This window comes from Leuresthes tenuis, unplaced genomic scaffold (assembly GCF_036924035.1).
Source record: "Leuresthes tenuis unplaced genomic scaffold, fLeuTen1.0.hap1 SCAF_8, whole genome shotgun sequence".
Lineage (NCBI taxonomy): Eukaryota > Metazoa > Chordata > Actinopteri > Atheriniformes > Atherinopsidae > Leuresthes > Leuresthes tenuis.
The window spans coordinates 11,598,792-11,625,698 of NW_027325362.1; the positions used below are offsets into that span (position 1 = coordinate 11,598,792).

Sequence of the window (26,907 nt, forward strand, 5' to 3'; positions counted from 1 at the left end):
TGCGAACCCAGTTAAGGTTACAGTGCTCAAAGGCCAAAATTGACGAAGTGAGAGTAAATTGATTGTAAATTCTTTGCTTCTGAATGTCAGCAATGGCTCACAGAATTGTTAGATCAGCCTTTGGATTTTTGTTTTCTCTAAGCTGCACTGTGAGAGTCTGAGTTCATTTTTCCACAAAAGTTTTCATGCACACGAACTGCCACCTGCGGTTTTTCTAACTTGTTATCATAAGAGGTCAAATACTGCCATTTTGCGCCTCTAAGATATGCATAAAGTGTCCTTTGGTGTCAACACCATGACACACCTTCGGTGGCAATATGTGACACTCGGAGCAAATGCTGTCAAATGAACAATCGACCGAGTCTTTACAAGTAGGACAGGTGGTAGTGGAATACTGTAAGTCACGTGTCTTTTGTCCTTGAGGTAGTTTGACTTTCACACGAGGCTGTTTTCTTCTTTTAGTTTTGCCTTGCAGACTATGGTTTTAGTGTCTTGTGTGAGGCAGCAGTTTACCAGTATCAAAGACATCCCATGTTTGATTAGGATTTGGCACCAAAGTCGTTTTAATACTGATGAAAAGATCATGGTTTAGCTTTCTTAACACCAACAAATTACAACCAGAACACTGAACATGAGATGCAGAAGAGTACCAGATACATTAAAATGTAAAGCTGAAGGTGCCTGAAGCAGAGGCAGAATGTGGAAGGGAGACATTGCGTTTACAAAAGAAATCAACGATGAACAATTTTCAATGATCTTGTGAGCTGTGACAGAAGGAAGTGTTTTTAACCTTCCTCTGAAGAGGCTTCCTCTGTTTTAATGGACTGATGAGGGATTCCAGGTATTTAAGCTATTGTGGGGTTACTAGAACCTTGAAAGTAGTGATGCATCTTCTCATTGTGTGACTTGTTATGGTCACTGTCAATTGTAGATTATTTATGACATGAGGTGTTGGAATCAAATGAATTAATGTGTAGATGGTGAAATCGCTTGAAGGGGGAGTTCAAGACAACCTCATTAATCTGTTTACTGATGGTCAGGACAGTATAAGCCTTATTTTACTCCTTTTTTCCACAATGTGTAAAGGATTATCTTTAAAGTAGATTCCCTTGGCCTGGAGATGCAGCTGAAGTGCTGAGGATTTACCTGAGGATATGCCTTTATTGTGTTGTACTGTGTGTTTGTGGAGCACTCGGTTACTTTCTCCTATTCAAACATTTATGCACTTTTTGCTGCCGTGGACTGAATATACATTACCCAGCTTGTGTTTGGGTCTTTTCTCCTCAGGGGGGAACCTGTTTTTGTCTATGATCACTCTAAATCTCTGAAGATCCTCATCAGACAGCTATAACGGAGTAATAATCTTTTTTACCATGACTTGAATGACTGAGAATCTTCATCAACATACAATTTGGATAATTAAGAACCTACATGGACACTACATGTGAACTTTTCCCAAAATACCTTGTTGCACTTTGCAGCTCTATTATTCACCAGACATAGAAGCACACTGGATCAATTTCAATTGAAAATGATTTAATTGTGATATAGAAACAGTAGAAAAATGCATAATATTGCACATAATCACTAAATTGCACTTTCTCAAGGTACAGCTCTTTGCATGGGCATTGATGACCTGAATAATGCCATCTACTGTGATATCTAATGATGGGAGCCCGGTATTTGTTTTCCTGACATTTCTTGTACAATTAACAATAAATACTTAAGAGCTACAGTTATAAAATTACTGTAAGAATTCATTAAATATCTGCTTTGTATCAAGTTTCAAGTCATTGCTACATCATATGAGTTTCGCTCCTTTGTTTTTTTTTCCTACCTCACCAGAGCTGGTGGCTACAAGTCTTTTCTGCTGAGTGTTTACTGTCATCCTGCAACAGCTCTGTAGCTGTGTAGCCCTTCTGCTCTTCAGTTCAGCGCACATTTTTTTTCGTGTGGGTTTCATGCGCTCTGAAAAAAGAAAAAGTAGCTAAATAGAGTGTGCAGTGGAATGGTGAAATAAATCAATTATACAAAACACCTATGGAAGAGCACACTGGACATGAAACGTGGTACTAAGAAATAGATTTGTTTCAAAACTTCTGATCTTCACACTGTATGAAAGAAAGTCAAGACAAACTCTTAGTGGAGAAATGTCAGAATAGCCTTTACCCTTTGAGGAACATTCAAATAAAAAAAAAAAATAGGTTATTGTGGAAAATTTCACTGTAATCAAAACATTGTATATGTTTAAAACAATTTAATCAAACCAGGAATACTTGTTTAATATTTCTAAATATTGTATCTGCTTCAAGAGGAGGACCCTAACATGTAGGTTTTCTTAAAAGATAAATATATTCTAAGATGTAGATTCTGAACATTATTTGTTAGATTTTGGGAACAGTGAACAACAGGCTTAATGAGGCCAAGTTCACTGTCTAATTGACTGCTCAGTGAGTTAAAATAAAGAGATAAAGGGACAGAGTTTGATAGTCTTGAAAGTCGTAAAGGACAGCAGACATTCAGTCAGACAGACAAACAGCAGCATGTTAGCAAAAATGGAGGGCGAGGAGAGGATAGTACTTGTCTATGAGAACAGTGCTGGTATACTGTCACATAATGTACTGTGATTCAGTCTTTTACACATGTTCCTCTCAATGCTCAAATGTTTGTGCTTTGCTGGAGGTGTGGCTGATGTCCATTCAAAGATATAGCTTCAGTCATACAAGACCCTCCACAGGGTGCCTCCTCTTGTTGCCAAGCAATATGCTCTAAGGGGAAAAGACCAAAAGTGCATTGCATTCATTGGGATATGCAACAGAGATGCTTAAATATAAAGGTTACCCGGTTCATTAATAAGTCCATCTTTACACAGATTAAAAAAATAATATACAAAAATGTATGTCAGATCTCACCTAGTTTTTGCAGGTATGTGTTGATCCCGTCCAGCAAACATGCCAGAAAAAAAAAACTGAATTTAAAACGTTTTATGTCTCTGCTGACCCCCAGCTGACCTGACAGTCTCAGCTCGGAGCCCTAAATCAACTGGCTTCTGTCATTCATTCACATGGGTTGATTACCTCCATCTGAATAATCCTTCAACCACTTAGAGAATAACCGGGGTGTTAATGCGCCCAATACAATGGCCATTTCCCAGGCCTTCATGTTTTATTCAGAGAAACCAGAGTTTCCAACGAGCATGCTTCTTGGACTCTGTCTTGGATTTGCGTTTTGGGGTGGATGTGAACACTTCATTGGAGTAAGGCAGAGCAGGGCATTGTTGGCTGTCCGTGGGGCAAAGTCTCTTCATCAGGGGATGGAGTTTATCTTCTTGTTGTTTAAAGTCAAGCTCAACACTGCAAAACAAGTATAAGAGGTATGTCACAACATTTAGATTATTCAGTTCATAATTTTGCTTTTTCAAGACACTAATATCAGAAACATTCATTTGGTGGGTTAAAAAGTTACTTATTTGTCCATACGTTAACCCTAATATTCATGACAGAGTTATTTGACAATAATCCATTGATGTCCAGATGATGACTGGGATGGAGGCAAATGCACAGACAGACAGGCAACCTGACAACGCACATTAGTTTCAGCATGTATCCATATTTCAGAGACTACTCAAAGGACTAGAATTTCCTTGAATCCTGTCTGCCTTTTCCATGCCTGCTGTAAAAAGCTTTTTTTCTGTATAGATTATATTTGTCTTAAAAAAAAAAGAGCCTGAGTGTGGGTTGCTCCCAGCAATCAACCTCCACAGAGAGTAATCCCAGGCTGGTCATCTTGTGATTTTGTTCTGCCACCGTGGCTGATCTCCCTTTCCGATAAAATCGCTTAGGCCCGAGAGAAATGTGGGACTTAATCCCATCCAAATTAAACCATTGAGAGGCAGACCCAGATTAACTATCTGTATTCAAGCAAAGGATAATTGTATACTATCTCCTCTCACTTTACTGCTATTGATTTATAGTTCTCTGTTAGGGTTAGCAATGAAAGTGAACAACAAACAAACAAAATGAGACACAAACATGTCAATAGATTTGGTAATACACTTTTTCAAAGGAGTATGTTTTCAGATTTGTGGATGAGTGAGTCTCAGCATTTCATACCCAAATTGGGAGTTGGTCACACAGGTAAGGAGCCTTGCCCAAAAGCCTGTTTTATTCATTAATTTTCCAACTCACTTCATCCTACTCAGGGTCACAGGGGGGCTGAAGACTGTCCCAGCTGCCATCAGGTGATAGGCAGCTTCATCGTGGACAGGTCGCCAGCCCACCATAGAGCCAACACAGGAACCTTCTAGCTGCGAAGTGACCATTACACCACAGTGCAGCCCCCTCGTCCTTTAATCTTACAAACTCTGGGAAACACAAGCAGACCAGCAATCTTGAAAGGATGAGTTCTTGTGGGTTGATATGGAACTATAATATATTTACTGCAAAACAAAGCTTGTTCAATAGATAAATATTTTGACAAATACGTTTTTGCTCTTTGGTTTTGGGCATTTTGACTTATTGCCATTATCATTTTCTAATTTCTTTTTTCTATCTATACTGACGTAACTACTTTGACTTATGGAGCTCATTCCTGTCATTCAGAGGATTAAAAGAAGAACTAAAGCTGCAAAGAGAGATGACACCTGACGAGACAAGGTCAAACATGTAGTCCTCTCCATGTCTGCAGGCAGACAAATGGACATTAAGGTACTAAGCTTGCCTCAATAGGGTAACTGCTTTGATGGGCAGTGTAATTAGTTCACTAAAGGATATGCTCGAATCAAAGGAATATAATGAAACTGGAAACAGTCCTCACCCCTCTGGTCAGTGTCAGTTAAAAGCAGAGCTCTTTTAAAACCTTCTCCCCTGGAGGTGTGGACTGGGGTTTGGCAGGTTTAAGCTTCCAGTAAATCGGTGTGTTTAATAACAAAATAAAGAAAATCGGCTTTGTTGTTGCTCAAAATTCAGCACAATTCTTTTATACTAAGGAATTTTTTCTGTTCCAATGTTTCTTTATACCCGTATGTGGACTTTTCCTTATTCCCACTTCAAATGAAAGCTGATACCAGCAGGCCTTCTGAATATTGAATCCAGAACAATGAGAAACTCTGTTTTTAGACTAGAATGGAAGCCTTTTTTCAGAACGGCTGTTTGTCGCAGTATGCGCTGAACATTTCTTATTTATATTATCCATTGTTCCGTTTCATCTTGCTTCTATCACTGTTTGTATCTTTTGTTTTTTATATCTAAAACTTTATATATTTTACATCCTCTGTTCAAATCATGTTGACTTAACAGAAAGCGGAGAAGACTGACAGGAGCAGAGTGCAGCACGGAATAACAATTCTCAGCAATTATTAAACAATTAATCACTTGGCAGATCACCACGATTGCTGCATACTGTGGACAAATGCCTTGGTGGGAAGCTAGAGGCAGCACTTGATGATTCTGATAGCACAGGGGAGCAGGTGCTTCAACAAACAAAAGCCCTATATCTAAGATTATCTGTGTGCACAAACAGATTGAAACGGTTGGAAACAGGAATGCTATTCCAGGGCATTCAGTAAAGCAGATTAATCATCCCTTTAGCTATGCAGAGTGTATAGCTGTTGCTGTGATCATTGGCGAGCTGTTTGTTTGTCTGTGGTCGTGGTGTGCTAAGCACCATTCAATAATTGTTGCTCCTGGGAGGGATTTTGCTCCTGTGAGAAGTCTTTGTAGCACGGCAAGCTCTATTTATTCAGCCGCTCTTCTGTGCTTTTTTTGCTGCTGGCTTCTTTCATTGCCAAACCTTTTCCCCACCCATGATTTCCCCTTCGCCATTTACCTTTCAAATGCCACACTTGACAAAAACCGGTAGTTCAGGCCTAGTATAGTGTCATGTCTTCATAAATACATGAACGGGTATCATAGATTTAATCACTGGAGAATGACAGTCATTTCCTCCATTGACAGGCAACAGCTGAAGTAGAAACTTCCCTCTGCTTGTGTAAATTAGGTGCAGAATTTCTCCCCCTGTCATGCAGCGTGAATCCGATATGAAAGCCGCTGCTGTTGTCTGTTACATTGATTTCTACTTCACAGATACACAGAGAAAAACACAATCTCATTAATGAGAACACAATAGAATAGGCACTCTTGACAATTGTGCAACAAAACAACCACAGCTCTGGCATCCCAGCATGAGACAAAAGTGCTAATTAGATCCTTACATCTGATCATGTTGAAATGCACTTGCCTTTCCCTGAACTTTACTGTTTTTCAAAGTCATTGTTAGCTCCAAATTGGAAATGCTGCATTGTCTAGTTTGATTCAAATGCTGGCTCTTAGTCAACACAGCACGACAGGAATAGAAGCCCTTAATGCTTTGATCTGAGCATGGTTTTAATATGGGCTTCTGCTGTAGTCTAGGCTTGCTCAGAGGTAGTCCTTGTATCTTTTGAAACTGATGCGTTGGTAAATGCATGCAGATAGGGAAATCAAAGGAGTAGAATGTGGACACAACCCACATCTATGAATTGTGTGGTTCAGGCATTTCAGTTGCTTCATTTTGAATTATAAGGACACTAATAATAGCCTAGCAGTAATTTCCAATCTTTGCTTTAGTTGCATCTAGCCCTGCAGATTATTTTTAAGTCTACTGTGATATACAGTAAGCCAGCCAGCCAGCAGAACACTACCACTATAGTTACTTATTTCCCAGAACCTATTTATATTTGCTCTGTACTGTATCAGTTGTTCTCAGGATTATACATCACTGCCTTCACTGGGGGAAAAAAGCTATCTCGGCCAACAAACCTGCTAACTGCCAGTAGCTATAATACAACACAGCTAATAGGCTGCAACAGCGTCCTCCATTGTGGACCTTCTGGAAACATGCCATCACTGAGACACTTAATACTGTAATTAGCATAAATGAAAATAGAAAATGTAAAGATTGATATCTCTAAAAATGTTGACAGACAAACTCTCTGCATTGCACAATAAAATTAGGAGAGAAACTATATTTGTAACATGGGACATATTTTTTGAGGGACTCCTGTTTCCTCTGCAGTGATGGACAATGTAGTCATAGTTATTCCTGTAATTTATCGTCTATAAACTGCCAATCTATCCTTATTTTACTTGCCAAATGTATGCCCTATTTGTTGTGGTGATGTATGAGATACTGCAGAATACCAAGGGGTGGGAGGAGACTGTCAGGGGAGAGCCAAAGCCCGGATACGACTCACAGATCGACTACCGGAGCTCAGCAGCTGCTGGAGTTCTGAATTTATTTTAGCATTCTGGATATGCAGGATCTCTCTTAAATTGAGCGCCGATATTTCAGGGGCTGACAATCCTGGTTACAGTTACTGTCCAACTTAGGGGGGTAATACTGGGGTAATACTGTATGTTCCAACTTGCTGTTTTTGGCTAGTTTTAATTTACCTCACTGTACTCAGCCCCCCTTATCAATGTGTCCCAGAGTAGTTTGTCCAGCCATGTGATTGCTACCGCCCTATCAGCAGTTTAAGGCACTGGATAAACCTAACTTTAATAACAGGAAAGCTGGTGACAGGATCACACGGCAGTTTGAATAATGAGGTAGTATATGTGACAGAATAAAGTGAAGAAAAACTGCAGAGATAAACAATAGAGAAGTGTCTTTTTTTCCACTTAGAGCACCATTCAGTCTCAGAAAGTTTTTGCAGCTGGGTTGTTCTCAAGAATACTAAACAGCACTATTTGGAGAATTTTAAGATTCTTCTGACAAATGCTTTGGCAGAGATAGATAGGGCTGTGATATATTACCACCTGCTTGCCAAATGCAGTGTCTTTTCTTTCGGAGACTGTTGAAAATCAGTCGGATGAACTTAAATAAACAACTTTCTAACGATGAAGAGCACAGACAAAAAGATAATCCCCTATTTTATTCATACTCTGCAAAGTGCTTCCTCATTGTCATTTTATTACCATATGCCACATGCTTTAGTTTAATGACAATAGAGAGAGGGCTTTTTCTTTTTTGCCACCAAAAACTGTCCAGAGTTTGTTTAATTTAACTAAGTTGCTGACAGTCTTATCAGGATATGATCGGTGAAATGAAAAACAGAAACTCAGCCAGAAGCCTTACTGAAGATTGTTCTTCTATGTAGTGAGATTCAGTCTAACATAATACAATGTGTGCAGCTCTAATGTTTCACTCTTAGCTCCATGGAACCTACATGTCCCTGATTATTTAACTGTCTGTACCCGCAGGAAGAGACAATCAACATGTCTTAACGAAATCCTGTGACACAGATAATACATTTCACATGCTCATAATCAGGTTTGAATATTGTCCATTGTTCTTAAGAGCAACCAGAATCTTATAGTCACTCTACTTAAATCTCAGTTTTTGAAAGCTTCAATACTGGCTAAACCCCTCCAAAAAAAAAAAAAAATAATCAATCAATAAACAGGCCTGTCTGATCAGTAAATACACAAATTCCACAGACTGCAGTAAGGAAACAAACTGACACATGCTGATTCCGTGTCAGATTGCACATCTCAATGAAGTCGAATTCTGTAGAATTATTTGTACATGAATCATTTCTATATTCATTGCACAAGTCGTGTAAATAAATACATGACAAAGACTCTGACTTTTCAGACAATATGAATTATTCATCAGTCACTTTTGATGCCTGTGATACACTGCACTGGTTTTCAGGTTTTCAGGAAGGATTTATAAAGTCCCATGGCCTGAGGAGAGGAAGGACTTTGATTACTGTGCTACTAACAAGGAGGACATGCTCACTACTTTGTCAACAATATATCCTAATCCTTGCGGTGCCACTTAATCTTGCTTTCTAAAAAAAAGGGACATTCAAACAAGAGTAATCATTGCATGTTTACTTGGTATTACAGTAGGCAAGACAAGCCATAATAGTAGTGCATATATTGACATGACAAGAGAAATGATGACATTGGCTTTCTCATTCTGTGTGATGAAAGGAGACTTTTATAATGTTCATACAAATTAGGATCTTTTTACTTCGAGCTCAAGCCATTACCGATTCTATTTCCTCGTCTAACTTTAAATCATTTGAATTGAATCTTTGGGAGCATCACCAAAAATGCTGACTTTTGCCGATGTCGCCAAGGATATGTATTGACCTTGTGAGTCAAAAACTACATAAAAGCAATCACCCTGTGCTGTATAAAATGCAGCAATGACATGAAGAATAAAGAAATATAAAGAAAAGAACATAACAGATTTTGCTGATATAACAATCAATTCTGATGTTCTTTACAGCTTGAGGCAGAGCTGTCCATAAGGGGAGCTGTCTCAGTTTCTTCTCTTATTTTCTTGTTTGAGGGTTAAAGTGGAGTTTGAGTAGGAAGAGGAGGAGGGTTGACAAAGTGCTTGGGAGAACACAGACGCTCTTCACTTGTCACCCACCTTGACCTTGTTTACTTCGACTTTAGGAGAGGGGGTAAACAGCTGGATGGATGAGTGCCATACGCTAAAGGTGAACGGCTTAGTGTCGGATCTATTTGGGGGACATCCATCTGTTTAAAAGCTTTATCTCGTTCCACATGGACAATAGCCTATGAGCTGAGAAGGAGGATAAGGTTGAAATGTTCAATACTGGTCAGACACAAGGTTAACATGTCAGTGACAGGAGGATTAGATTTAGATGCAATAATTTGGTATTGCTATAAACTGGTAGCCTATGTTATGGTTTAGCAGAGACTCAGTCACAGGCGGAGAAAGGCCTGTCTTTTGCTTTATTGTCCATGGCTATTGAACTCATTCTTTGATGGTGACTTCTGTTGATGGTTCAGTCAGTTTCAAGTTTTATTGACCACAGTCCAGCTGTTTGTTTTGCACTGGTGTGAAGGAGTCTGAGTGGTTGTCACTCTGCAGCACTTTAACTGCACTATGCCCCTGAGACATCAGTGGGAGACAGCAATTTGTTCCTAGTTTTGCTCATACCTACCAACTTCATATTTGTTTTTCTGCACATGAGTAAAACATCAAATAGTTTTTAGTCTTTCTCCTAAGCGAGACTTTCTTCAATCTTCTAAGCGGTAATGTGATGACTACTAGCTGTTCAAGAATAAGTGCACTTTCATTGTGTGCATAAGCATAAGTCTGAAGATAATGAAATAACAAATTTTGTGACAATGTTCAGAGTGACTGGTATGTCATCGAAGTGGACTCACACAAACAGAAATCAAAAACAAACGTGTTAGCACCAGAGAATGTCTTCCATGTGATCGAGGAGTTTTCCCCTGTTCAGTAACCTTCATTAAATCCTGTAGCTGGGATGTGAGGCATTTTATGTTTTTACCGCTTCAGCTTTTATTTCATGTTTGTGCTGATTTAGGCATGTTGTAGTAATTATTATAGCCATGGAATAATCCTGAAATGTTTCTTATGCTTTTGAGTTACCGTAAATATTTTTATACAATTTTTTTTACAAATGAATTATTAATGTACAAATTAGTTACATCAAATCTTATTTAATTTTATATTTTTCCAAAATAATTCAAATGAGCAGCAGAGTAGAATTGGACAGCCAAAATATTTTGTTACCCAGAGCCTATTGTCTAAAGAAGGTAGCATAAAGCAGAAGTTGGAAAGCATGTTTCAGGTTTTGCATCTTTTAAGCTACTTTCACTTTGAGCTGTCCAACTGTACAAAGGATATTCTTATTCGCTGGGCTTGAGCGTATTTTCCAAACAGTTTCACATTTCCTGTTTCAGAGAGAAGCAAACGGGAAGGTTTAACAGTTGAGGCTTTTAGACAGAGAAAACCCAGTCACTACCTGAATGGATTTTCCGCCTGCCTCTGTGCTGTTCCTTTCCCTCAGTATATATCAGAAAACTCACACCATTATAATAACTATTGTGTGTTTTGCCCAAAAAAACGTATTCTAAAAATTAAAGGAATGAATGCAGTGCTGCAGTGGAACTCTGAAGAGCACACAAAGTTAAGTCTATGTGTAACTATTTTAAATGTTTTATGGGGTTTGACAAAATTGTCTTCTTCGTATACTTTGTGTTTGGGTCACAGCATTTCATACTTCACACCCAGCTCACTTTCCACTGCTTTGTATTATTACTTCTCCCATCACATTCAGGTCATACATTCCCCAGAAACCTTTGAAAATTATACTGGAGCCATTATTCATCCCATCATCTGCTGCAGTAAAACTTTGTTTGCCAGTGAAAGAGCTGATATGTGCTTCTTTGATTTATTCTTTCCATATCGCTACAGATGATTATTTTGGATTAAATTATGTGTTGCCATTGTTAAATAAATGTATGTAATCAGGCTTTTCTTCATCTGTCAGACTTACATTTACTTTAACACTTACTAACCCTACCAGTTGACATCATGGAAATATATTAAACTTCTATCAAATTCACACGATTTTTCAAAACACCAAAGCATCAAATTTTCAAATGTGGCCTTTTAAAGCCATATATATGTATTTGCTTTAATTTTTAAGCCTTACCAATCACTAATTGTTCACTGGACTGGGTTGAAAATTTCACTGATTTCTATTGGGCATCCATTCATCCATCCATCCATCCATCCTGCCAGCCAACTTTTCGACTGTCATTGGGTCAGAGGCAGTGTACACTCATTTCATGGATGCCTCAGACAGATACAACCAAATGGCCAATCTATCTTCATATATCAAACATACATGCTTTTGGACTGTGAGGGGAAACCCAAGTACCCACAGAAATCCCTCACAGATAATGGGAAAGCATTCAATTCAACACAGACAGGCCCCAGCAACACACAAGCTACCTCTGTCAGACAGCAATGAAAAACCCCTGCACCACTGTACAGCCCATATTAATAACAAAATATGACAATAGAAAGACATTTCTGACATATCATTTCTAAGGATTCAAATCTACACAATTCTATCATATTTCTAGGTAATTTAGTCATGTTTATGTCTGACACAGATATTGCTCACTATAACACAAGTTTTTTAGATGAAAGTTAAACCTAAATTTTTATTCAATTTGACCAAATCATTTAGTACCAAATCAAGTAGTATGCAAACGTCTTGGTCTACCGTTTATTTTTCAAAATTTTTCTGCCAAGGTTCCAGATTACTTTGTAATCTTTTAAAGTCGTCTTGAGCATTAGTTCTCTCGGCTGTCAGAGGGTCTGTGTCTTTCTTTGTACATTTTCACCCAATTTCCATGTTGTCCTTGTACCTGACCATTTTCCGAGGAACTTTTTTCATCAAGCCACTTCCACTTTAATACTGACCTATGAATCATCTAAGCATTAAAAAAGGTACCGACAAGGGGATTATCATAGAACTATCAGCTGGAAACTTGACAAAACTCAGCATGGTGTGCTGTATGTCCTTAAAATTGAGGAAACTGGACAAGTGGAGGGCAAAAGAAGAAGTGGCACGTCTAAAACACTATCTACAGCAGATGAACAGTATCTGAATGTGGCGTCCTAAAGAAATAGGAGAAAATCCAGCAAAGACCTGGCACAGGACCCGAGAGAAGCATCCCTTCAATTGAGCCATCTACTTTTCACTGAAGCCTGATCAGAAATGGTCTTTATAGAAGGGTGGCTGTCAAGAGGCTATTCTTAAGGAAGGGAAACAGGAAAAAAGAACTCAACTGAATTTCAGCGGCAACAGGACTTATGGAGGGATGAATCCTCCCCAGAACCTGGAGCATGGCATTTTTGAAGTAGGGTCGGATCATCTTAATAGAGAATGGAACAAAAGGCAGCCGGTATCCAAAGAAGAGCTTTGGAATGTCCTTCACTGAGCCTGGAGAACTATTCCTGAAGACTAGAAAAGAAAGGAAATTGTGGGATAGCTTTTCTGAGAGCGTTCAGGGTGTGTTGAAGATAAAGGTGCTCATAACCAATGCTGACTTGCTTCTTAACATGGTACAAACTCTGTTTTTGCCTTTTATAATGTATTTCCATGTTTCAATAAATTGCTGAACCTGCTGCACCCATCTGTCATTTTTGAGAGATGAATAAAGATCTTTGCACGGTACTGATCTAAAATTCCTTGAAACTTCTGTTATGAGAAGCTCTTACCATTCATTATGAAAATAGAAATAATATTTGAATCCATTTTTAACTTACTTACTACTTACATCATACTTTACACTTGTTGCTTTGCCTTAACACTGCAAGTACTTATGCTATCCTTCCTATCTCTGTGTGATACCTACACTTACCTGCCAACTTATCAGGCACTGCACGCTTCCAATGAAATCAAATACGACAAGTCTGTTATAAGTTGCACTTTACAACTGTTGTACTACTACATTTTCTACACCGTGATACCTTTTTGAACCTGTTTTTAATTGAGCTCAGGAAATTTCTGTACAGCTTGTGATGTCCTGGTTTGTTATATTGTAGGTAATGTTATCTTCCTCTGCATGTCTCAGCAAAATATTCAGCTTTGTACAGTGGCTCTAAACATATGCTGTTTTTCAAATTTAGACTTCTCTGTATGAATTTATGTCATTCTGAACAAGTAGAATTACAGAGAAGTTCAGCTAATCTAATACCAAATAAAGCAAATAGACACGAACATACCCAGAAATTTAAATCACAACTAATTTAATTATTCCACTGTCTGAAGTACTATTGAGATCATGGAGCTCTCCTATACATTAAAGAAGCCAACAGTCTACTCTAGTTATTGACTCTATGACTGTAATTAGTGTTATTTCATACAAATAACTTCCAGATATGGTAGAATTGCTATTATCCCAAACCCAAATTTTGCTGCAATACGATGAACATTAGTGGATGAAAGAGTTTTTGGAAATTGGATATATTTAATTTGAGTGGAAAAAATTATCTCATATTTCGTAGGGTCCGATTAACACAACAGTTCTAAGTACATCTGTGGTATGAAGAGTCAGGGAGGGTTAGCTGAGTTGGCATGAAAAATCCCAAAACATCCCTACACCAAATAGATCTTGTAAGAATCCCCTTTCTCACGTTGAAAACAGCATTTGATGTTGCATTAATCAAATGCAGAAGACCTACCTGTAAATAATGCAGGCGCTGTTTCGACATGTATCACAATTCTTTGTGTCTTGTCCCGTTCTGTAGGAAAGCCTGTGAAAGGAGAAGAGAAACGGAAAGATATACATGATCTGAAGTGACAGGATTTATCTTAAAATTTCAACACATGTGGGCTTCAGCTATCAGATTTATTTAGTGTTTTTTTCACCCAGCACAGATTCCAGCAGAAAAAAAAAACATCCTGTAGATCTCCTTGGTTGGGTAATTAAGTGTGTTGACTTACTGATTTTAATTAATGGGATTACCTTGCTTTGCCATCACAGAGTGTGATATCTCTTTTCTATCTTTATTCTACAGGCAAAGGCAAGTAGCAACCAACTGCTGCATGACTTGTGTAGTGAGAAATCAATTTAGTTTTTCTAGGCTACACTGTACATCTTCATGACATATCCAGCTCAGTTTGCTGCAGACAGCTATTCTCAAGAAAGTCATTAACATATCTTGCTTTTTCCTATGGGTCTTATGTCTATATATGGAAAATAACTTTAATGCTGAAAGTCCTTTGTTAAGCACCAAATGAAAGACAGGTGGCAGATGGTGCTAATATGTGCACAAGCTAAAATGGAAATACTAAATATCCAATGACTGTTATCACTCTAACTGCGTCTGTCTTTCATGTTGCAATTATACCTTATCCTTCCTTTATATAAGCAGGGGTGCATATTCTTAAGTGCACTATATGTCACTGCATGCACTGGTAGGCTGCGGATATATGGGGAAGATATGGGAGGAGCTGTGTTAGAGCCACACATGTAATTGCTTGCTGTCGTGGTAGCCCTTTATCCTGATGGATGGCATGTGGAGAGGTTGAACCTCAACTGTTCATAGTGATGACATGAGAGGTGACCTCACCACAGGAAAACAGAACGGCCTCTGCGTGGATCGAAAATGCTGATGAGAGCTCAAGGGCAACAAGTTCATCCATCCTGCCCACTTCTCACAAAGTCTCCTCAAACAGCTGTGAGCAAGGACAGTAACTCACCGCTCAGACAAGGTCTACTCTACTGCTGTGCGGCTGCCTGGATTTGCATGTAGATTCTTGTCATTTAAAGAGCTTCTCTCAAACAATTACAATACATTAGCCTAAATTCAAAATCACTGCATGTCCTCAGCGTAACTTTCTCTATTTAGGGTAAAATGTTCATGAGCCATTCTAGTGGCACTGTAATGAGGCACAGAAAGTCATTTTCAAAGATTCTTCATGGAAAAAAGAAGAGCACTTCTGAAAGACGTCCCTTAAAGCAAACTGTTAGAACAGACAAGTCAGCTGTCCCGGGATATGTCCTGCCCTCATCATTTCTCTTTTACTATCCACACCTCCTGCCTTGTGCCTGCTGCTCTGCCTCCCTGAGCAGTGCGTAATGTGTGAATAAAATGAATGGTCAGGTCACTGTTTCAGACGGCATTAAATGTTTTTATCCATGATAGGATGCATTGCACATTATCTTGCGTTTTAGATCCAGTTTTTTTTCTTTTGGAATAAACACACAGCAGCAAAATAATATTTACTGAATGAATGAGAAAAGAAGAAGACAATCTTTGATATGCACCAGACACCAAAAATATATAAAGGCATGGACTGTTATTGTTATGTAATATGATGCATTACTGATACACGTTAGTTGTGTACAACCAACATAAGATAAAAGCTTGAATATTGGTTTTGCTAATGCATGAAGACATGATAAAATATAACAACTGTAACAATTTAATTTAGAACAGGTAGCCATTTATAGGGACTTGATAAGATTCAGCACTATCATTGACGTTTGAAAAACCTTAAAAGTTAAACATATAATGATAAAAACAGATTGTTTCTTTCTCCTTTTTTCAGAATTCCATTAAAAAGTCACAAAGAAAAACAAAAAAATATTGACATCATCAAATATAAGGCAACCAGAATCAGAGAGTAAACAAATAAAACAATAAAAAGGGTTCCAGGTGGACTGTATACATTTTTTTCATGTTGTAACTGTCTCATAGATTGATGAGAGAAAATAAGTTAATTTCCCTAAAAGGGGAATCTGCAGTGTAAAGAGAGGGATACCTACATTTAACAAGCTAATGGTCAAACCAATACAAAGTTAAAAAAAAAAGGTGTTAGACCACAGTATGGTGTTAAACCAGTTTTCTACAAGTCTACAAACACTTCAAAAGATATCTCCTCAGTCCGTGTTTTGATGGTGGTGGTGGACTCTGTCTTGATTCTGATGACTGTGAAGGACAAAGCTTGTGATACACATAATTTCCATCCTCATCAGACCATTCGGTGACCTCACATGCCCAATGGATGGGAACACTGTCATCCTGAAAGAGACTGTTCCCATCATTATACCCCAAAGGTGAACACTCTGCTCAGCTTCACATTGTTTTTCAGTGACCCTTTCCTCTGAGGGGTCATATTGCCCCCTCCAGCATATCAGAGCTGATATGTTTTTTCACAGCGGGGTCAAGGGTTCAGGCCTGTGCCCTTTTCTTTGCGTACACCAAACAGGTGTTGAGATTATGGTGAAGCATGACTGATTTAATCATGTACATTTTTTCCACATCTCAGTGGACCAGGGCCACTTTTTTTTGCACCAGTGAATGTGCATTCATCTTTGTAATGAGGGATTTTAATTACTGTGACTTTACTATAGAATTTCTTCATATACATATATATATATATATGTACCATCAAACACATTAAGTCCAATGTTGTCTCCACCTCCCACATCTTTTCAACTTCCTTCTTTAGCTCTTGGTATTTGAGCCTCTTGTGTTATTTGCTACATCAGTCACAGTGGGGTAGGCCCTGGGTTGTATGACTCTTTTGCTCAGGGCCTGTTGAAGCCTCCATTCTGTCTCTCAGACCATTCTTCACTAGCCAATAATATCTTCTCTCGTGGCTGATCATATCTTCTCAATATTAGCCATTTCTTTAATCTGTGGGCGGTACATGCCATGCACAGACTTATCCTCCCATCATGGTTTCTTGTCTTGCTCTTCAGTTTCAGCTGTCTGGAATATTCACTTAGCATTTCATTACTGGGGTACTGGGGTCCCTGGTGTTTTCTGAGATCTTTGTTGTTTCGTCATGAATTGCAGGCCTGACGCTCATTTGTCCCCAGCTTCCCTGCTTCCTCTAATTGTACAGTCCATCCCCATATTGTTTAGTTTTTTTCTGGTATAATTTTGAGAACTTCAATGCATACATGCCTGATGCAAAGGTAATGATCAATCATGTAAAATAATCTTGATTTAGTTATTGACAAAAATATTTTTTTTGCCATAACCAAGTAGCAGTAGCTCCTGTCATCTGTACACCAGCTATGAATCGTCTTTCAAAGTAATTTATATCATTTATACTTTCCATTTTGATACAAAGTCAGAATCAGCTGCGTCAGCCACATGCAGAGCATAAATTACTTTCAATCATTTCTTTGTGCTTCTCTACGCATTTATGTCAGGTTTTTGTCTTTAAATTTCTACCTTGAGATAAATTATATCTGTAAAAACTCTTCCAAATGACATGTGTAGAAGTTATTCCATGCAATGACAATGATGATTAGCTCCGACCTCGATCGCTACTTCCCACCAAGAGCTCAAACATACCAGTTCACCTTTGACTTTCCTCAATCACTGTAAAACAACTCTACACTGCACAGTAACAGGATGTGATATTAAAGTTATTCAACCATGAATATTTACTGGCAACAGAATCTGAAAAATAAGAGGAAGAATCTGTATAGGGCCGTCTAGCCGTCAACGCATTAAAATAGTAACATATTTTTTATGCATTAGTCCCTGCAAGGAAAGACCAAATTGACAACATACTGCCCAGTCTCACTCCAGTGCTTTTAGTAGCTACATTTGTCCACTGTACAAAAACAGCAGTGTCAAAATGAAGGCTAAAATGGGAGATTGAAATGTTTTATGCTGTCTTTTGGGCAAAATTCACTTCACTTTATAGCAAACGCCAGCAATGTACTTTTTAATTTCTTACTCTAAGCATGTATTTTTAATAACTAAACCTTACCACTAGCAAGTGACAGCCAGGTAGAAATTGTAGCCTCTTCATAATTTTTATAATTTATCATGAAAAACCTTATTTTTTCTGCTACAGACCAATGCTGTGATTATTAATCTCCTCCAAAAAATCTTATTTCTGCGGGATAAATTGTTATGTTATGAAAGTTATATAAAATGTAATGAATAGTGTTATGAATAGATAGAAAAATTATTAAGATTGAAAGTCATTTGACAAACTTTTGGAAAGTTGAAGTGTAGCAAAGAGAGAGAAGTGGTTGAAATCTGCAGAGATAAACTATGAATAAATTGTGTGGTTGTTTTGTAGCTTGGCAACAACTTAGCTGATTATGTCACACACATCCAGTGGCAAATTACAAAGCACTGTGTCTTCACAGAAGTCCTCAAAAAATGTTTGCACTCCAGTTACTCCAGTTGCTGTGTTAAGTATATGAAAGGTCATAATTATGTAAAGCAACTATACAATTAGTCTGATCATCATAACACTAAACCTACCTTGCATCATCTTCTCAAAAATTGCAGTTATCCTCGCATTGAAGGCAAATAATGAATTCACAATATCTATAACCTGAGTGTATTAATAGCCCGCTGAAAATAGTTTCCCACATTTGACATGCCTTCTCTCTTTGGCATAAGCACAAAAACTGGACAGTGCTTTCTGTTCAGGAACATGCAGCATTATGTCAGGGTTTGCACAGTTACTGAGGAGCAGAGACATAAATGACAGGAGGCAAGGCGCACAGATCCATTTCTCTAAAGAGGGAAGCCCCCTGACAAATGCAGCTACTATACAGCATCTGGTAGGCTCAGCCTTGGCATGTATCTTTAACCAGTTACTTCAAAGAATAGCTTATGTTTCATTCCTATGTAACTCACTGTGAATGTATTTAATGGGCTAGTATTAATAATTACATTCTGTGAGTCCTGACCAGGAGGAGCTGACCAGTTTATCAGCCCTCAACAGTGGGAGTCGGGATACGGCGGGTCATTGCAGGTGCACACAATCAACTTCCATGGAGATGCAGGGTGCACTCTGATGGTCCCTTTCTTTGTCCTCATTTCTCTGGGTCTGCTTGAGTAGGATGTAATGATTGGGTCTCTCCTAGGTACCAGACTCCCTACTTTACCCTTTACAATTCATGACGATTATCATTACATTGTGTTACTGTGTTAAGCCTTTTTACTGTGTGTAAATTAGATTTTTTTACGTGTAAAACAAAATTGAAATAGAAGTCACCCTCCTTTCATGTGCATGAGCATCTGTGCATCTCTCTGTACTGGCTGCAATGCCTGCAAAGATGATATACTGTATCTCTTCAGTACTCTCTGCATGTTAGCTTACTGATCTGATACATAAACAGCATATGTTTTCTGGCTCCTGCCTCTGTAAACAGCACTTGTGCATGTGCAGTCAATTTCACATTCGCTGGGATTGATAAAGGAGATATGCATGGGATCAGGTATGAGCATAGTTTGGTAGATGGGAATTTTTCATGGCATACTTGAGACGATGCCTTCTTTTAGTGTAAAAGCTGTGCAGTCTTTCACACATAAGTCCCTGCTGTTCCCCACCCTCAGTGTTGACTGGACTGGTTCCAGCTTTTGGAATCTTTTCAGAATCACGGTTCAATTTTAATAAGGAAATACTTAGCCATGGCTGACTGATGCAATGAGCATGAGTTAGCCCAAAACACACAGACAAAACTATGAGTGGAACCTAAGGTGCAGCCTTTCAAAAAGCACATAAATCTCTCCAGCTTGGACAAAACTGTCCAATTTGGGATCAGAACATATCCTATTCTTTGTGTGAGTATTAGTAACCAAAGAAGGTATATTATATAGTGGAGTAAAAACCAAAACTTGATACAACTGAGATACAAGTGTATATTAACTCATGTGCCAGATTATAGAGTATAAATGGAGAAAAAAAATATCAGGAACATGGGGGGATAGAGTCTATATGCTCTGGTAAGAACATCAATACACCTTTATAACTGTATCTTCACATAGCAAGTAACTGTCTACTGCTGATAAAAAATTATGTCGATATTTGCAAATTGTAAATACTGATATTATGAAAAAACACGTAAAAAAAAAAAATTCTCTGACATTGGACTTTTTTGAATAAAAGTAAATCGATGGACATACTACTCTAAAAAAGAAAGTTGCTGCCAAGAATTTCTGAACAGTCAGCAATGCATCAGTGGAGGTTGTGTTGACAGAGTGTGGTCTCCAGGAGCAAAGACTCACTTAGAGTCCAGGTGAGAAGTAGAAGACAGGAAGAGACCTGCAGCCAGCAATGCTGCTTGATCGGGTGTGGCCAAGCAGCTAACAACCATTACTGATCCTCTGCCAGGTTCACATATAGGAAAAAAACCTGAAGAGAACCTAAAGAGTCTGATTCATATTGGCTTAAGCTGAACTTAGTTCGTCATAAGATGATGAAGAACAAATTTGGATGTTTGGATAGTGGCAAGAGAGCAAAGCTATGATGAGGAGTTGGATACTAGTTTTCTACCATAGAATACAATCTATTCTGTGTTTATTCTTTATTGATTCTTGCTGTTGATTGTTTTTTCTCACTTTACAGCAAGCCCAAATCAAAACTGAAAATGAAATAAAATTAAGCACCCAACCCCACATGATGTGCTCAAACATATTAAACCCCCCACATGGACATATTAACAAGGTTGAAAAGGGATTTTCATTGGAGGGACTCTGTAATTTGTCACTGATCCATTTTTGCTGTGGAAAAAATGTCTTCTGGCAATGTTGTGGATATTTTCTTAAAAATCAGATGACTTTTTACCCTTTTGGGATTGCATTGTTGCTAAAAGCATATATCTAATGCATGGCTTATAAACTAGTGGACATGATGTATGCTTACATAAGAGATGCTTCAAGTTACCTTTTGGCTCCACTCGTGGTATCATTTTAAAAAGGCCATTTTACTGCCCAGCAGTGATACAGGAAAGAGTATTTGGGAATGCACTATAGAAAGCAGCCTTTCTGTTCTAAAATTGCACTTCTCTAATAACACTGGCACACAATGCTGGAACACAGCATTGTGGAGGCACTACAGCAAGCACAGTTTTCTGGAGATGAAAGGCAAAGGGTTATGAGGCTGCACTAATTGGGCCTTTAAAACCAAGTTCCACAGAGCTACACTGAGGTGCTATGGGTTTTAGAGATGGAGTATGTTGATTCTTGGAATTGTGCTGCTGTGAGAGTCTGACTGAGGACATTGCTTAAGGATTTTTCTTTAAAGATTGCTGTATTTTCCATTCAAAAATTGCACTAAACTCACAGTACTAGCACACTGAATGGGGTGTATTTGAAAAGTCTCATTAAGACTCAATAGTTTAATATAATATAACACAAGTAATAAATGTATTTTTTCTTTTAAAAAGTTGTGATATACTGAGGCTGACTTTGGTGAGGAAATACATGGTCCTTGGGGGATGAAAGTCAAAAACACTGATCTGACCTGACTTTTCATCAATTTCATAACTTCACTAACACTTTTAGTACAATTTGTGCACAAGGTACTTATTTATCAAATATATACTTTGACAGGGTAAGTTTGTCATAAATTCTCAAAGGCAAATGAGGCACCTACAAAAATGCTGATCACAACAGCTGTGATTGTCAAGGTAATTGGTAACTGCAAATATTTACAACTTGTTAAACCTCTGACAACACATTTAGCAAGGCTGTTGTGGTGTATTGGGGATGGTCGCCTTCAAACAGCCTGTGTGTAGATGATGCAGGAAGAACTCTTCTGACACAGACTTGGTCGAACACAGAAATCTTTATTGTCAACCAGGTCCGTATCAGAATTACAGAATGATGCATCAAGTCTGGAGAGATGTGTCACGGCCGGATTCCCCAAAATCTCTCACTTACTGAGGGTGCGGTCTTCGTTAAGTAGAATCTGCCTGTTCCTAGTGACCTTGAAGATGTTGCATGTTCCCATCACTAAGCACAAAGCCCGGACATGGTGTGTGCGTAATTTTGAGCCTATTCTTGGACAAACTTACTGGGGAGTATGTTATTCTCAAAATGTCCTGATTTATACCAATAACTCCCTTACACAGATGGCAATTAACAGACTTCTTATCATTTTCCCAAGGTAACTTTGCACAGGTGGTAAACATCAGACACTACACTGTCTTCCTCAAAACATGCACATGAGGTGTTTGTTTATGCAGGCAGGCATGATCAATAATTACATTCAAAGAATATGTGACCTCTAGTGGTCATGACAGCAGCTGCATGTTAGGGGTAAAAATCCCTGTCCCTGATGATATTGTCATGTTGTCAAATCAATATTTACCCCAAATCCTGAATTTTTTAACCCAACCCAAGTTGTTTTGATTTCTAAGCCTTAACAAGTGATGCCATTTTCCAAAGCCAACCAGAGAGAAACAATGTCCCATCGTTAAGTGTTGTGTCTACATGAGGTCCAGCAGGGCAATGGTTGTGCTGTATTTTATATTTAATTTTGTTGTTATCGTTGTCCAATCCTAACCTGGTAATGTTGCTCCCTAAGCTCAACCAGAGGGTGACAAAAAGTGCTGAGTGAGTGTTGAGTAACTGAGAACATATGTTGGTTTCAATCACAAATCTCACAAAAACACCCATGATTAAAAGCACAGTGCTTTACCGATCTGTCCAATCTTCTCTCCTCATTAGAACTTGTGGTTTCTTAAACGAAAGACTTGACAATGACGTCTACTCAATGACGTGGAAATGCTCTTGTGATTTGTATTTCCCCTCTGCTGAATATAAGGGACAGTACTTTACAGGATGCTGGCTTGAGACAAATTAAGGGGTAAAAAACGTTATTTAAGGTTCACCCAGAGCTCCTCTACATATCCTGTACTGCAAACATAAATTAACCTTGCTGGTTACCACAGATGTCTCTAAACTAAACAATGATTTTTTTTGTTGACTATATTTCAGTAGTATATGATTCAGTAAGCTACACTTAGCAGACCACTTGTGTAGTAAAGTGTTTTTTTCTGTGCATACACAGCTCACATCAGGTGCTAACAGTATCTTACTTCTACTAGTTTAAAGTTGTTTGTGGTCCCTTGCATTTCTGTAAAGACCGTGCACATTATTATACCTGTTGGTCTGAACAAATAGTGGTCTTGTTCAAGAATAAATTCTTTCTTTCACAACTTATCATCATATCATCGTGATTACCCAAGTTAGTTTAAAAAAATCAGATTCCCTGCTTGAAATCAGTCTTTTTGTATTTGTGCACAGTGAGATGAGGTTTGCTGCTGTCACTGTTTCTTGTTCTCCAAACAGAGCAGTTTAAATAACCTGTCAAAACTGTAGACGTCTTACAACCAGTTAAACTGTCTGCTTGTGTGTCTTGCCTTGTCGAAGTGTTATTGTTGTGCTGATATTTCTGTATTTCCAGATAAAGTACTTTGGTGAGTGAATTTTCATGACCAGTAGACATCATGGCCAATGATATGAAAATGAGACTAAAGTTTAGATAAATTAGTATTTCCCTTCATTGTACCCTCTCTCTGGAATGAATATAAAATGTGCATGCACAGTGTGTATTGAGTCTGTTTGGCTGCATGTGTACAAATTAGCACTGTAAAATAAACTCTACTCACCCCTCTCTCTGTGCTTCACCTTTCTCTAGCTCCTGAATAACTCCAAGGAGGACCTTGATGGTCTCTTGGCTTGAGTTGATGAGGCTTTCCATGGCCTGCAGCTGTGCTTTGATATCCTTGTCTCCAGATAAGGGTATTATCTGCTGGCTGCTCCCAATGCCTGGGGCTCCTGTGTCTCCTGGTGGAAATCCCTCATCTCCCTCAACTGTTCGCTGGAGTTTAGAAGAGGCTGACACATGCCTTGTCCGACATTGCCCTTGTGACTGCACAGAACATTTAGCACTATGGGGAAATGTCTGCGACTGCTGTTCATTTAGCTGCGTACCCTTTTTCCGTTTACAGCTCACAGAGGGGCTTCCTATTGAATCCACCTGTGTCAAAGAATTCCATGCAACAGGACCTGTGCTCTTTCGCTTGTCCTGTGAAAACTCAGAGTCAGCCAGCTGGCGCTTTGAGGAAGTGATAGCGTCCATGTCTTCTTTGGATAATCCTTTGTGTTTGGTCCACTTCCCACAAACCTGGTACTCTGTTTCACTTTTAGAAGGACAACTACTTGGTTGGCCCTCTTCCGAAAAATGCGAGGAGTCGGGACATGAGGGTCCATCCAAACAGTTGGCACTGGAAAGCAAATCCTCTATGTCGCTGTTGTCATCAGTGTGGTGAAGCAGGGCTTTAGTTTGCCCCACAATCTTACCCTTGTATTTAGAAGATTCTCCAGTAGGTTGTCCATCCTCTCCACCTGTCTTTATATCACTCAAAAACCCATTTTTTTGTCCCCTGTAATCTTCCACCAAAGCAGTATGTTTAAATGTGTGTCCTTTTTTCCTCTCAAAAGGGAAAGTCTTGTATCGCTTAGTGAGGTCTGGAGAGGTCTGGACACCAGTGCTCTTGGTCACATTTGGAATAGAGCGTCTGGCAGGCATGGTCATGTACTTTCTGTGTGTTACTTTGCAGGATATGGACCTTGAGTGTCTTCCGCGATGGTCCTTCTGAGCCTCGCAGATATCCTTGAAACGTACTTGTAAGGCCTTGTTTCTTTTCTTCACCTGCTGCTTGCCTGATTCTGATCCGGACAGTGCAGTGTGTGATGGGGCTGTTTCTGAGTCTGATTCATCTGAATTTGAGAGAACAACACATTTGATGTCCTCTTTACTCACCATATTTCCTGAAAAAGACAAAAAAAAAATGATAATAATAAAAATAAAGATACAGCAAATAGAGTTTGAGTGTTACTCTGTTACCCCATTGGAAGAAATTTGATCTGTGATCACTTGGCCAAATTTTGTTCTACTGATAGGAAAACGTTTAAAGGGATCCAACTGCAAATATCCAAATATGAGATCCAAAACTTAAATCATTTATCAACACAGTGAAATGTTTAAAAAGCAAAGCATTAAAACACACAACACATCAAATATATATCCCAGGTCTGTTTTCTGATTTGAAATGGTTCTATTGAATAATAATTTTGATGGATAATAAGCATTTTGAATAATGCAAGTTTTCCAAAAGCATTTTTGTCTTTCAGAAATGTCACATATTGTCTTTTAGTTTAGTAATTACATTACCAAAGAGCCTTGCCACAGATACCATGGGAAATAGGCCAGTCACAAGGGAATGTAAACTACATTTATTTAAGCTGCCATATCATTTTTAGCATACACCTGCATTCAGTGGTACAAATAACCGAGATGAATGATTAAGACTTTCTTCTGGAATTTATTCATGTTATATCATTGCTTCCTCTGCCCAGCTCAACTCTCCAGGCACTTACAACTGTTGTTTATGAACAGTTGCATCTTGAAAGCCAGCTTTCCTGCCAGCTGTTTGTTGATTTGCTTCAGGACACCCTTTGTAGAATAATAATTGTGTTCACGCTGCCATCCTTGCTTCTTCTGCCATTATTCAAATACTGTACATTGACTCCTCCCGATATCAGTTGTCAGCCTCAAACACTTAACTGAATTTAGAAACAGTTTTCGTTTGAGTATTATTACCATATCATTTTGTAGGTTAGCTAACATGTAATGTGAGTATCTGTTGTTGTTGTGTTTGTAAGACCAGCTTGACAAAATCATTAGGATTGCTAAAAGTGGCTGACATTATGTTTCTCTTTGCTCATAAATGCAGTATGACGCTTTCTGTCTTTTAAATGATTTTTACAAGGGTGAAGAAGCAATACATGTATGTTTCAAGCACTACTGGCTTTGTGGCTTACATCCCCCTTGGTTGAAGTAACTTTTGTGGTTCCTGAGTCTATCCCAGCAAACTTGGACACTCTAGTGTAATAAAATACATTAGCTTTAGTGAATTAAAAACATGCTGGTCATTTGAAATACTTTTGTTGCACATAGAAATTACATTAGGGAATGCATTAGGGAAGCATTCTAACTCAAACAAATCGGCTTTTGAGATGTTTCACTTTGCTGTTCCTCATATCGTAATCACATCTAAACTACTTCTCACCTCTGCTCTGATATGCTCAGCTGCACCTATTGCTAACTTTATATCCATCCACATTCTTATCAATGCTATTAATCATTTGATAAGATATGTTAGATGCTGTGTTGAGATTGCTTGATATCCCCCACACGAAGTGGAGTTGTTCTATCAAGAAATGACCCCAGGGTGTTTGGTACTTAACTCTGCAACTAAAGGTGCTTACTATGTAATATATTCCCATTGTTGTCTGAGGTTCTCAGCAAAGACTACCAGCCTCACAGCAGCTGTGGCCCACACATGCTTGATTCTGCAGTACATAATAACTGATGTTAAGCCCCTCCATCTGTATCCACCTGTAGGCTCTGTAACACCCAGAGAAGAATTTATTATCATCACTCCTAGATCTCAGCTGTCTTGATTGAAGTGGCGAGGTCAAAAACTAGACAGCAATGATCTACTGTCAAGTTATAAATCTGTTCCAAGTGAGCTGGCTAAATAAGCTAACCCTAAATTAGAATATATATACATATATAAATGCAAAATAATATCAATAAATGATCAGAACTGATTTTATAAAGTTTAAGAATGTTTTAACATTGTGGGAGAATATTTGCAAAGGAGACATAATGAAGTGATACTGTTTCAAACTCCAAAAGTGCTATGTTTGTACAACAGTTTGACAACTGAAACTACATTCGAGCACTCAAACCATATGTCATGA

At 38.5% G+C, this 26,907-nt stretch overlaps 2 protein-coding genes across 2 annotated transcripts in view; one reads left to right on the plus strand and one right to left on the minus strand.

Moving 5' to 3' along the window:
• The window catches only part of edrf1 (erythroid differentiation regulatory factor 1), a 447,039-nt gene that overhangs the window by 148,882 nt on the left and 271,250 nt on the right, over nt 1-26,907 (plus strand). The gene's annotated exons all lie outside the window — the stretch shown is intronic.
• The window catches only part of insyn2ab (inhibitory synaptic factor 2Ab), a 29,788-nt gene continuing 5,335 nt past the window's right edge, over nt 2,455-26,907 (minus strand). The window contains exons 2-4 of the mRNA XM_072390351.1: nt 23,745-24,909; nt 14,038-14,109; nt 2,455-3,353 (exon numbers count right to left, since the gene is read on the minus strand). Of these exons, the coding sequence (XP_072246452.1) occupies nt 3,170-3,353; nt 14,038-14,109; nt 23,745-24,904 (1,416 nt within the window). The 5' untranslated portion in view covers nt 24,905-24,909 and the 3' untranslated portion in view covers nt 2,455-3,169. The remainder of the gene's footprint in view (nt 3,354-14,037; nt 14,110-23,744; nt 24,910-26,907) is intronic.